The 13,156-nt window shown below is 40.0% G+C and overlaps 2 protein-coding genes across 2 annotated transcripts; both read right to left on the bottom strand.

The window, feature by feature from the left end:
- Positions 1-24: 24 nt before the first annotated feature.
- Positions 25-3,187, bottom strand: seraf (Schwann cell-specific EGF-like repeat autocrine factor). The gene is made up of 5 exons (XM_020103409.2): positions 2,974-3,187; positions 2,101-2,196; positions 1,214-1,318; positions 715-810; positions 25-358 (listed from the first exon to the last, which is right to left on the bottom strand). The coding sequence occupies exons 1-5, from the start codon at positions 3,185-3,187 to the stop codon at positions 246-248; spliced, it is 624 nt and encodes a 207-aa protein (XP_019958968.1). The 3' UTR covers positions 25-245.
- A 2,707-nt stretch (positions 3,188-5,894) lies between these two features.
- On the bottom strand, positions 5,895-12,435 carry tmem106ba (transmembrane protein 106Ba). Its single transcript, XM_020103404.2, has 8 exons — positions 12,292-12,435; positions 10,561-10,771; positions 9,497-9,560; positions 9,194-9,353; positions 8,407-8,547; positions 8,088-8,137; positions 7,935-7,988; positions 5,895-7,573 (listed from the first exon to the last, which is right to left on the bottom strand). The coding sequence occupies exons 2-8, from the start codon at positions 10,757-10,759 to the stop codon at positions 7,453-7,455; spliced, it is 789 nt and encodes a 262-aa protein (XP_019958963.2). The 5' UTR covers positions 10,760-10,771; positions 12,292-12,435; the 3' UTR covers positions 5,895-7,452.
- Between the last annotated feature and the right edge of the window lie 721 nt (positions 12,436-13,156).

Below are 13,156 nucleotides of genomic sequence, written 5' to 3'. Positions count from 1 at the left end.
TTTTAAATCAGCTTCAATGATTCATGCAATCAACTATTTTATTTATTTAATGACACAAATCACAGTAAAGTACATACATGTAGCATGTTTGCTCAGTCAAACAAGAATATAATAAAGGCTTGGGGATTAAAAAATAAGAATTACATCGTTGAAAAAAATGTAAAAACTACCAATGTGCAGCTAAAAAAATTTAACTCTCCTAGTAATCACAGAGTCCCTGATTGGGCCCTGTGGACCAAGTCACACTAGTGAGAATTCTTCCTCTCCTCGCAGCGAGGGCCAGAATACGGCGGGCGACAGCGGCACTTTTCAGGAGAAATACACTTCCCTCCATTCAGGCAGGGCTTCGTGCACACGGCTGCAGACAAGAGAAAAAAAAAAACAAGGGTGTAAATCATTTGTAAAAGCTGAGAAATTGGAAGAGAGTTTGCAACTGAAATTCAGAAACTGGCCACAAAGTCTGGTTGATGTCACATCTGGAAATCGCTGACTCAAAATCCCCTCAATAAACACGTAAGAATTTATATTTGTCTCGTCAGTTTGGGAAAACTATTATCTGGTGGACTTATGGGGGGTTCCTCTGGGGATCTCAGGAATGTACGAACAAACTGAAAAGAGGTTGAACCAGGTGGAGAGGAAGAAGATAATTCATGGTTGTAAAGCTCAGTGATGTATGTAACGAGTGCTCCGTGTGTGGGACCAGTTTGAACTCACCAGTGTGGCAGGCACCGCCCAGCCATCCCTCCGGACAGCTGCAGATTCCTGGGGCCACGCAGATTCCCCCGTTCCTGCAGCCTTGAGGACAACTTGCTGCAGGGGAACAAATGATAGGGACATTCTCAGCATGCCAGGAACCATGTTTGAGTCTGCTACTGATGAAGATAAACGTTAATGGCTATGTAATACGGAGTTGGGACATGGCAGAGACAGAACTGTGTTCGGTGAATGTTCTGCGTCCATAGCTCCTCTAGATGCAGTATATTTGCAAAAAAATGTACTGCCAAGAACATCTTGACCATTATGAATAAGCTATAAAATGCCATTCATAACCGCTGCCACAGATAGATGCTTGTGAGGATCACTTCTCATCAAAAGCCTTAGAAATGTTTTAGTGGGCTCATTCTGATGAGGAGCTGCAGCTGAGAGACAGGCTCCATTTAAAGACTTTAACCCTTGGTGTTAACGGGGTAATTAGATACGGTTATAAACAGACCCTCTTGGCATTTCGAGCCGCTCCAGCTTGAGGGACAGATGCACTTGGCCACTCCGTTGACAGCAGTGCACTCCCCTCCGTTCCAACATCCTCCGTCACACGTCACTGCCAAGAGACAAACACGGATCACACCTGTCAGCAGTGATGTCGACAATATACTTATATATGTCTTTCAGCAGGATTCATTTCATATTTGCCCTTGTTTGACTTGCGAGCCCTGAAATGAAGCAATGTCTACTTACGACTCTTTCTCATCATAGTATTCATATGCCTACGTGGTTATTAGGTTTAATTTTACTTTTAAAACCACTAGGAGATCAAATGATCCAAAACTTCACCAGAAAATCGTAAGAAGGTCTGGTTTCTGTCCAGGTCCTTGTCTTTGACCTCTCAGATTTATTTTACGACCCAATCAGACCCCACAAGAATTCTCCTCAGTACGAGGATTGTTGTTATTTTGCCATAACATGTTTCTTTTTGCCAAAATGTCTTTGTCTAATGTAAACTTCCCCACCTAGGCAGAGCTACAGCCTGATACTGCCATCCTTACCATAGGGTTCACTTACTATATTGCACATTAAGGTTGAGTCAGTGGAAAAGTTTTGACTGAGAACTACTTCTGCAGTTTAATTTGTGGAATAATGTAAGTTCCGTACGTTCTGACAGGATGTTATAAATGTCTGGTAAAAGAGCAACAGTCGTGTGATGGAGCGAACGTGTGGATATCCTATTGCAAGGCAGAAAGAAATACAGGATCCAGCCTTTAAAGTTAATTTATGACGGATTTTGAATTAATCCACGACAACGTCCAAATCACACGGCCATGATCTTGTCAACAACCACTGGACCAACTGTGTATTTAATTCACTCCTAATAAACCAGCGTACCTTTGTGACAGTATCTTCCGCCGAATCCTGGGGGACATCTGCATTTTCCAGGGCGAAGACACTCCCCTCCGTTCTTACATTTGGGATAACAGTTGGCTGCATTCACACGAGAACACAAGAGATATATCATCTGCTGGTAATAGTTTCAGCCACAGAGTATTTAGGATGATCTAAATAAGTTGATTTTGCAGAAGGTTTAGTGATGAACACAAGTAATGTGCTCAGCAATATTTTGGAAAGGAGCCTTATATGTCTTTTAATCAATATTTTCACATCAAGTAGTTTGACCTGACATGAAATAATGCAGCTCTGATGTATGTTGCATGAAAACAGACTAAAGAGAAATATAATATAGAGCTGCAGGGATTGGTCAGTAAATAAATTGATCAAATGTATTGTATTACTCATTTTCAAGCAAAAAGACTCAAACATTTGCTGCATCCAGCTCCTCAAATACTATGATTTGCTGCTTTTCTTTGTTTTATGTGATTACACACGTAACATATTTGGAATTTGGACAATTGCTTTGTCAAACAATCAATCTGGAGAGGTCACCTTTTCCAGACGAAACAATTAATGAATGAATTTGGTGAATATCGGTAACGAATCGATAACAAGGATAAAAGAAGCTCTTTGGTTTGTTTGACTGTTAAAGTCTACAAATAAACAGGAGATTGAATAAACACTTAACATCATAGTGAAAAGTCGGTTGAACAAATCTCTACTATTCTTTTTTAAATCAATATTGTCCAACAACAACTGTCACAACCCCAGATATTCACATTATACTGCGGTAGTTTTGTTTCCACGGGTCACATTTAGAATTGTTCTTGAGTTTTACACTAAATATATTTGATAAATGTAGATCCTCACCGAACTTGCAGGTCTCCCCCTCGTATCCTCTGGAGCAGAAGCATGTGTTGTTGCGGATGCAGATCCCGGCGTGTTCACACGGAGGCTCGCACGTCGCTTTGGGGTCGAACACGAACCCGACCGCGACTCCCCGCGGAGCGTCCGAGCCCGCGGAGCAGACACCGGCCAGGGCCAGGAGCGAGAGAAGCGACCCGGCGAGACCCGCGAAGCCCATGATGGAGGTGTCCGAACCGGGGAGAGAGAGAGAGAGAGAGGAAGAGACAGACAGAGACAGGCGAGTGGACGGAGATGGAGGAGAAAGTACCGAGACAACTCCACGTCGCCCCGGCAGCTTCAGGCGGGGAAAGTGCGACACCGGCAGGTCAGAGCCGGAGGCAGCCACCGGTAAGGCGGGGCGGAGCGGGAACAGTGTCCTGTGGTGATGGTGGAGGTGGAGGGAGGTTTGAACGTGTCCTCATGTCCTCGTGTCCTCATGTCCTCACACATTTATCACCGTTTATTAAAACTCAGGGTTTCTCTGAAAGAAGCTAACGCTAGCTTTAGCGGTTTAAGCTAACTAACTCTCGCCACGTTAGCTAGGTTAGCTAGCTACCGCGGTCGTTTCATTAAGAATGGGACAGCGACGGGCCACTGTTACAAAGCGGGTTTATAAAGTTTCATAAAGTTTAAACAATAAAGTAACGATAGCGATTTGAAGTCACGAAGAAGCCACTGTCCAAGTTTATGTGCTAAACTTAGCTGAAGCTAAAACAGTCGAAACTTTGCACAACAGCCGCACTCTGAAAATTCCCGATGATGCGCGTCTATTCACGATCTTACGGTACAGGTGCTTTATTATTATATTATTATACTACTGATTTGATTTTCATTATATTATTTGAATGAAATGTAATTAAATACATTATATTTATGCTATATTACATGTTATTATAAGAAAACAGATATTTCACCTCACTCTTTTTCACACACTGTCAGTATGTCAAGATTTTACTGGAGAATATTGGAGAATATTTTCATTGATGTAACTGCAGATTGTTTTTACATAGACAGGTTTGAGATGAATTCCTTCAAATTACTTGTGATTATTCATAGCGAGCAGCGTTTAAAGCGTGTGGCAGCGTGTTATTTTCAGTAAGTGAGGCCTGGGTTAAGACATGTGTTCATATAGAGCACATGTGGAAAAGCCATTTCCTTGTACATGGAAGTGCTGGGCCTATATGAGCTATGGGGAGAGGGGAAGTTCTACTATAATGGCAATAACACAACCAATCAGCAGCGGATGTGGCTTCTCCACTGAGCCTCTCTCCAGTTAAACGTAGGAGTTGAAGGAAAGTTGTTTTCCATACGATTCACTTTTCTTCTGCTCAAAAATCAAACTCACACTGTAGCTACTGATGTGCCATCATGTACAATGACAGTTCATCCAAACAGCATCATCCTGTAACTTTTAACTTCCATTGGCGAGACTTTAAATCACCTCTCCTGCTCTGTCACTGTAAGCCAGTGCAGAGAAGCAGCTTCAGAGGCTGGAATAAAAATCAAGACAGTTTATCTTTTGGATTGACTGCAACACACACAAACACAGTGAAGGACGGGTTTGTTGAACATGGCTGAGTCCAGTCTTGGCAGAAAAGGCAAAGCTTTAAACTCATTTTCCAGCTTGGACTGGGACAGACTGACTCTGCGTCTTCTCAGCTTAGATCCAAACAAATAGTGATTTTTTTTGGACTGGGCAGGGAAGCTGAATCAATACAGAATTTTTGGCACATGATAATCAATCATAATATAATTTAATTACAAAGCATTTCTATTTAAAAGAAGTGAACATTTGCACATCAATGCAGACATGATAACACAATACAGCCAAGACACAAGATAATAACAGATTATAAACAATGGTAAAAACTGAATATTGTCAGATTTATATTAAACAACAAAAAGTGCAAAAATTGACATTGATGGATAATGCTGGTGCTTCAATGTCAAAGATTTGTGAATGTTAATCAAATTTTGTGTCATACAATAAAAACATGTATCTAAATAATGTGCATCATATGGAACTTGAGATGCAAGTAAAATACCTTGGAGACGCACGGATACGTTTGTTCAGTGGTTGTGTATGTGATGGTTTTGTCTAGGTGTGTTTTTCTTTCATTGTTTTGGCCACATGTATCTCAGCTCTGGTCCAAACCACTGACCTGGATCTTTAGAGAGGAAGTGAACTGGAGCTTTAATGAGTCCAGCAGATGTGATCGCAGAAGACGTCGTGTGCTTTTAAGCAAGACGCTCATACTGAGTAACACAGTGTTATACAGTGCAATATGGCCAGGATGATGTACTGCAATTAAATTACTCTTAAAAAATAGTTTTGATTAGATGTGTATTTGAACAATAGATGGTAACTTTTATTTTTAATTTTCTAACAGCTATGAAAAGAAAAGTCAAACTGTATCTTGATTTTTTAATATAATTCGATGAAAAAGTCTAAACAATTTGGATGTGGCTCATCGGTGTGTGGATATTTACTGGATTATATCTCGAGATTATATGAATGGTTTCTTGATGCTGATGCACTGGAGTTAGAGGCTTTTTTTCCCCCCTCTAGTGGTGAGTCAGTGGTTGTTGTTGGTCAGATAGTTGTTCTGTCCATTTATTCAACAATTAAGTCCAGAGCAGATTAACTTTATTTTATTATCCTTTATCATCATCTAGCATCCATGGAAAGTAAAGTACAGTTACTCAAGTACAGTTTTTAGTAGAATTTTCAGGTATTTGGACTACTTGGCAGTTAAAACTACATTACTGCACTGCGTTTCAGATGAACTATCCACGTGAATGATATTGTAATTTAGTAGAGCACTCAGCACCACCTAATGTGTGCAGAGAATATTACAAGAGAACACAAGAAACTGGAAACACTGTCAGTGGATCATGATTTTATTTTCAGCTTCATGCATTAAGAACACAAAGACATTGAGGTGATGTTAGGCAGAAACAATAATGTGTTAACATATACAGTGTCTGTTGTGAAATATGAGGAAGGGTTGGAGCTAAAGTTACACTTTTCTTAAGCTGACTAGAAATCATATTAACTGCCAGAATAACCTGTGTGATAACTTAGATCAGAAACTTGGATCTTTGAAGAAATTCATGTTTTAAGCATTCATGAGTTTTTTTATTTGTATACCCCAGATCACAATTTGTCTCATAGGGCTTAACATGGTGGGACATCGTCTGTCCTCAACCCTCAACAAGAGTAAAAGTACCAAGAACCTATTAGCAGGGGGAAGAAGTCATTAAATCTATGCTGTAAAATATAATCATCCGCCAATCCAAATAATACCACGTTATAAAAGTGACAGACAGAAACCATGAATTAAAAACTAGCAGTCAAAGAAAAATACAAGATAAGAGCTTCAGATTGGATTAATACAGCAATGAAGCCAAATTAAAACTTGTTAAAGGGAAAAAGTTATTACCAAACCAAACACAGCTTTGGATAGGAAGTGTTTTAAAGCCAGGAGGAAAGCACATATTTTATATTTACACATTTCTGCATTTAATCATCCACTGTAATGCTCCCACATTTCCCATGAGATTGAAAATATCATCCCTTTTAAAAGTAAAAGTTTTTTGTCTTGAATGGCAATGGGTTTCAATTATTCCTTCAGAATATGTTGATGTCGGTCTTCACAGTTGTCACATTTGTTTTTAAATTACCCTCATAATCATAAAAATGACTCCTACTACTACTATTAGTAGTACTGCACTGTAGCCCTGTACTCAAACTGACAATAAAGAACAAATAATAAAGACGACACATCATACATATTGCACTATACAATATCAAGAATAAGATTTTACTGAAAAAAGAGAAAAACTGCAGCAGGAAGGCATGAAAAGAGGGCAGAAGAAGAGAGTGGTTCTATACTGTGCCCAAAAAAAGTCAAGTCCCTCCAACATCATAGTTATTGTATTCTTTATCAAAAGGGGGTATAGAATATAAGGGCGCGACAGCAATCATAGCATTCCTGTCATATTCATTCAACATTCATATTACTTTCTGTAGATAAGGAACGAGCTAAAGTGCATCATATCTGAAACCAATGGAATTCCTTCCACTGATGTGAATATTAAATTACATCGCTCTACTTTGCTGGCACCAGGGTGGAGGTTGACGACAACCCTCCAGGTTAATCCTGAAAAACTGTCTGAGGAAGGTAAATTAATCTGCTTTGACATCCTCTTTGAAAAGTTACACAAAATACCCCCTCTTAACATCATATCTGACCTGCGGATGGAAAAAAGTGGTTTGGAATTTAATAATGGATGAGCCACTGGGACAAATTTAAGAAATTATATGTTGCTGTTCAGTTATCCATTGACACTGTGCAAGAATTCCCTACATGGAAGTCATCCCAGTCGATCTCTGAGAACCTTAGTTACAGCAGTGTGTGACACCGGGGTCTCTTGCTTGCCTTATTGGTAGACCTGCACATGCCCGTGCAAGGAGGTGGTGTTCCCACCACAGTCCACATACTGGTACATCTCCTGGGAGACCTGCTCCGCGTGTCCGAAGTACGTTGCCGTCACCGTCACCCTGAAAAATAACCACACATTTAACTAATGAACAGAAAACAATAAAGTGAGATGTGCTGAGTCATTCAGGAAGTTTGTCGGTTAAAATTTCTGTCAGGATTGGAGCTTCAGTAGAATATATTTTTTCTCTGGAGGGTTGGTGCAGTTTAAGTAGTATTTTCACTCGTCTGTTTGTTGGCAAGATTACGCAAAAACCAACTGGACAGATTACCAGTTGGTGGAAAGATGTAGTGTGAGTCAGCAATGACTCAAAATGTTGGTGCGGATCCTTTAACATGATCAAATCAACTGATGCTCCTTCACATGACTCAATAAATAAGATGCTAACAGTCATACTAACTAATTTAAAAGGTCATACTTACTGCATCATGACCACTATGTTGTGAACTTTAATGGTTGGCAAAGTGCAGTAGTCACTGAAAGAACGGAGATTCAGATTGAAAATGATTATCATGAAAATGAAATGAAAAAGTGTCAATAGTAAATTCTTTAGGACTTATAAGTGAAATACTCACAACATATAACTCTTCTCATCAACAATGGTGGTGGGGACCGTGTAGTCGATCTGCAAAAACAATTTATTAAACATTTGAGAATGAAGTATGGTTATTAAACTGATATATTTTAGAGCAGTCACATGACTCTGAAGTCTGAGGTAAATCTGACAAGGTCTGCTTGGTTTTGTGACTGTGGGGGTAACAAGGAGCTGCTGTGTGCATTTCACATGATGCAGTCAAATGTGGATCAGAAGTTTACTTCCTTCACTTCTATGAAACTGAGACAGAAATAATTCGTTTTCTTACTGTGTTCGTAGTAAGAAGTGTTCCAACCCACCTGCTGTTCATCCAGTGGTATGATCACTGTGCTGTTGCTAAACTTGGTCTTCCCTATCACCGTCTTGGAGAACTGCACTTGTGCAGTGATGTTGGTCACAGATATGGCGTAGTAGTTGTTATTGGTGATCTTCAGAGTGTTCTATGTGAAAAAGGAAATACAGTTTTAGATTCTGGCAGCAGAACAGAAGAAGGAAAAACTTGGGTATAAGATTTTTTGTGGCTTCTTGTGGGCAGCAGAAACAAGCTATAGACACAACACTGACATTATTATCATCGCATTATATTTTAATATGATGAACTAGTCTGCAAACAGTGGCTTACATACACATGTATAAGACACAGAGCAACATTATTCTTCATTATCAGTCATGTTTATGGCCATAGAGTGAATCTAAGGAGGGAAACTTTTAGCTGCTAAGTGCTCTTCAGTTCTGACAAATATACTTTAGACAACAGGACATCTCCCCAAAAGTGATGCTAAACTAAAAAGTACCAATCAAATAAACCTTTCCCAATGATGGTTTCTATTTTTTTAGGTAGTTCTTATCACACTGAAAATCATGTGTCAGTTTGTCCAGTAAATTTTGTTGTAATAAATGACTTGATTACGTTACAAACAGAGTGAAATCAGCTGAGATTGACTCGCCATTAGTTGAACACGTGTATTACATTGAAATGTCTGTTCTCCCCAGGACGATGGGACACCATCAGTCTCAAGCCCTGAGTTTAGTTTATTGTGATCCTCATGAAATGCAGCATTGTGTTGCCAAACTATACAATCTTACTGTTATGTTGAGATAGACGATTCGTTTGTCCTGGTCATAGGAGACGTAGGCAGACTTCACTCCCACGTAGGATACATCAATGGAGCGAGGGAAGAGGAAGAAAACAGCCAGACCTGACAGCAGCAGGCAAAGAGCCACCGATATTGTGACATATAGTTTTCTGCAGGAGAGGAGAAAGAGAAGTGGGACCCTGAAACCAGCTGATGACTTCAGAGTTTAACACGCTACTGCGTGTTTGTACAGTTTCATCATACAGACAGCTAACACAGTTTATCTCTAAAAGCACAGTGCGTGCTGACTTACGTCCTGCTTGGCCTGAGCCTTTGGTCGCTGTATGGAATCAGAGCCACCAGCTGATTCTCTTGACCTGTTGAGTTATTATAAAAAAAGGAGAAGCTGTCACTTTACTATCGGAGTGAGTCAGGAGCAGGTTGGGAGTTTTGCACCATTTAAGACTGTTGTAGAACTCAGAGAGGAAGAATCTTAGCCAACAGCTGTATTGTTAGGTTGACTTTTTCTACTTACTTTCAAATAATAGATAATTTTATCAATGATTTATTCTGAACCATTTCATGCATTGATTATTAAGCTCCTGGGTTCGATGATTTGTCATATTATAATAAGACTTGAGATGAAATACAATGGATGTTTAACATTTAAATTACTCTTAACTTTGTCTGTAAATTTGGAAAAGGTCTATCACCTAAAGAAACCCCATTTTTCCCCTTTTTTCTCATTATTATAATGGATTCTAATTGATTATATATATTATATTTGGAAATACATGCATTTTGATTTCTTGTGACACTGAGTGAGTCGGACATATGAACCCATTCAAAGGCTGAATTGAATGCAAACATTGAGCTGTTAGAGGCCTCTACACTTGTGCAAATGAAACCTTAGCTTGGTAACAAAGTGTCTTCAAGCCAACAGAGTAATTTCCATATGCCCGAGATCCTTTGCCTCTTGAAATATACCTTAATTATAAAGCATCACACACTGACGCTAGTTTCGTACGTATAAACGTGTCTTGTAGTTTTCTATCATCACGTCCCAGAATCTTTGAGAATGAATCAGGGGTTTAAAGTGCACTGCTCTTTATATAGTCTTAAAACCGATAAAGGCGATTGACAGATAAAGAGGATCACTTTTTATCCCACAGCAGGGAGGGTTGCCATGTTACAGCATTAAGGGAGAAGCATCAGTAAAGAGATTGTACAGACAACTGAAGTATTAGACAGTTTAAATGAAATTACACCTGAGTGAACTTGTTCTGCAATTGTTTGTCTGAACCTTTGTGCTTGTGATAAACCATCCACTCCTCCCAATAGACTAGACATTAATTGCTCATATCTAGAAAGTTTTACCTCGTGGGATTCTGCCAGTGCCCTGACATGTGGGGCACGTTACGCTGTCCCGGCCAGTGAACTCCACGTAGGGGAACTGAGACACGTCTCCATTTTTGCCGTCCTCTTCTGTCTGACCGTCTCTGTACTCGCCATTACTCGTCAGCGCGTCCTGGCTCTCGTCTTTGTGTTTGGCGAAGTGTGACTGGGACTTGCCCATTGCTGCAGCTGTCTGTACACAACACAAAAGATGGTGTGAACAGAGAGAGGGAGAGAGAGGAGCAGGCATAGGGGTAGAGCAGGGTGTGCTGACAAACCACATGCCAGGTAGCCATTTGAATGTAAAATTGGACCTGGACAGATTCCAGTAACTAATCAACTGCACGGTGCACTTTCAAAGTTTTGAGAACTTCCGCTGTTATACCTCAGAAATAATTCTGTTCTATTGAACTTGCAAGTGCGCTGATGATAGAATCATAGAATACAACTGTTGCTGAATTTCTCTACAATTTTATCCTTGCACTTGTGTAGTATCCTTCAAAAGTGACCATACCATTAATTACACAGTGTTAGCAAGTTAACATTATTTTTCTACCACTGCATGTTTTGGTTAAATCACCTGTAGTATTCAGAGGTAGAAAGTTAATACTGTCTCATAACCTACCCAATGTACATGCAACAGTAAAGAGGGTTACACATTAATATATGTGTAATTACAATAATGTAGTAATATGGACTATTCCAAAATGGGCTGTTCAACATACAATATACTTTTAGTTTAGTATATTTGGATGCAGCCCTTCAATGATTCGCTGATCAGTCAATCAACAGGAAGTTCATACACAGCATATTGATAATCATATATTGTTTTATTATTTATTAAACCTTTACTCTTTATCAAAATAAAATGACTATCTGTATTTAGACCAAGCAAAAATAGATAAAACAAGTCATTGTTCACTATAGTATAGTCAGAATATCCAAGTACTTGTACTCAATAACTTAACTACAATCTTGAGGTACTTTACTGAGTTTACTCGACTACATTTCTATAGGACATACTGTATTTCTTAATCCTTTAAAAACTTCTCATGGGCTCATAAATACAACACAGTTTAGTTTGAAATAAATGGTTACACACTACTTTGACATATAAGCAACTGATAGAGTTTTTTGGTATTTCTACTACTTGTGCCAAACACTTTCCAGATGGAAATTAAGTATTCAGGTACTCTGAGAGGATCATGACGGAGGATGCAGTACTTGTGGTGGTAATGGAGTATTTTTAATCTCTCCTAGTGGTACTTGGTGTTAGGCCACTGCAGCAGCTGATGCTAACAGCTAACACTAAACAGTGCGAGCAGGTGATCACGGTGATAATGAGAATATCTGTGAAACCACAGACGATGCAGGAGCAGGATCTCGTGTCCGTGAACACAACACGGATAACAACGGCTCAGACCGCCATGCTGCTGCTGAGCCTCAGCCGGGAACACGACGTCCCGGCCGCGGGAACACGACCACAACCCCCCCGCTCTCTCTCTCTGACGACCATCGAACGATATGTTTGTTTACTCTGTTATTCTATTGTCCTCAAACGCTGTCCCCAGGGAGGATCCAGCGTTTAATTCAGATTTGTCGCGAATTGACGGCGGATCTGCGCAGATCAGATCGCTCTGCATCACAGAGATAAATAAACAGCTCCACCGTCCATTTCATCTTATTTATCTTTATCTTTATTGAACATCTCACCTCTTTTCTGTTTTAGTCCGTCTCGATTTCCATCCGTTTCGTCGTCGCTGCTTTGTTATGGTTTTTTTCTCCGGTGAGGACTGAAGCCGACACCCCCTCCTCTGCTCATTGGACGGACTGATGTCAGCGGTGATGTCGGTGGCACTGGTGTCCAGAACAGACTCCAGCCATACACCCCCCCTCTCCCCCACACACACACTGACACACGTTTGTACTTGACCATCCAAACTAAATGCCTAACCCTTAACCTTAACCTAATCCTAACACAAAAAGCTAGTTGTAAAAGAACACACACAAACACACTGCATAATGTCACAACACAGTCTGCAGAAACACACACACACACACACACACACTGTGTCATGTTACAACACAGTCTGCAGACACACACACACTGTAACATGTTACAACAACACACTGGTGTTCAAAATAACACAGTGAGATGACGTCACAGTGAACACACCATGTAACATCCTGATCGTTACAGTAGAAGTATATTTTTCTTGAGTAAAAACACAAATAAAGTTGCAAAATTAAAAACTTTACTCAGGTGAAAAGTGCAATCAGATAGAATTTAAAAATTATAAGGCCGCTCGAGTCAGGACAGTCATAAATAAGAAAAGACATTTATAGCTGTATACAAGGTATTGAGTGTACTATAAAAACAGTATGAGTATTCCTCAGACCAAATGGACAGTGCTTGGAAACACTGTCCCACAGATCCAGACAACATTCATGATGTGGGTTGGCTGCACTTCCTGGAAAATCTCCTCAGCTGACAGACATATGTCAAAGAAGGTCTTGCTGTGACCAAGTTTTCCCACAGCCACTGCCATTGTCACCATTGATCAGCCATAATTTGCCA

The sequence above is a fragment of the Paralichthys olivaceus genome, chromosome 13, assembly GCF_024713975.1.
Source record: "Paralichthys olivaceus isolate ysfri-2021 chromosome 13, ASM2471397v2, whole genome shotgun sequence".
Lineage (NCBI taxonomy): Eukaryota > Metazoa > Chordata > Actinopteri > Pleuronectiformes > Paralichthyidae > Paralichthys > Paralichthys olivaceus.
The sequence above is the reverse complement of the archived record's forward strand: the minus strand, read 5'-3'. Positions and strand labels throughout refer to the sequence as shown.

What these genes read in the sequence shown, in the direction of transcription:
- seraf (XM_020103409.2), bottom strand. Translation starts at nt 3,187, where the DNA reads ATGGGCTTCGCGGGTCTCGCCGGGTCGCTTCTCTCGCTCCTGGCCCTG. An exon ending in GGGGGAGACCTGCAAGTTCG is followed by an intron (nt 2,197 to 2,973) that starts GTGAGGATCTAC and finishes GTGTGAATGCAG; the next exon opens with CCAACTGTTATCCCAAATGT. An exon ending in GGGCGGTGCCTGCCACACTG is followed by an intron (nt 359 to 714) that starts GTGAGTTCAAAC and finishes TCTTGTCTGCAG; the next exon opens with CCGTGTGCACGAAGCCCTGC.
- tmem106ba (XM_020103404.2), bottom strand. Translation starts at nt 10,759, where the DNA reads ATGGGCAAGTCCCAGTCACACTTCGCCAAACACAAAGACGAGAGCCAG. An exon ending in TCGTCTATCTCAACATAACA is followed by an intron (nt 8,548 to 9,193) that starts GTAAGATTGTAT and finishes TTTTTCACATAG; the next exon opens with AACACTCTGAAGATCACCAA. An exon ending in GATGAGAAGAGTTATATGTT is followed by an intron (nt 7,989 to 8,087) that starts GTGAGTATTTCA and finishes CCGTTCTTTCAG; the next exon opens with TGACTACTGCACTTTGCCAA.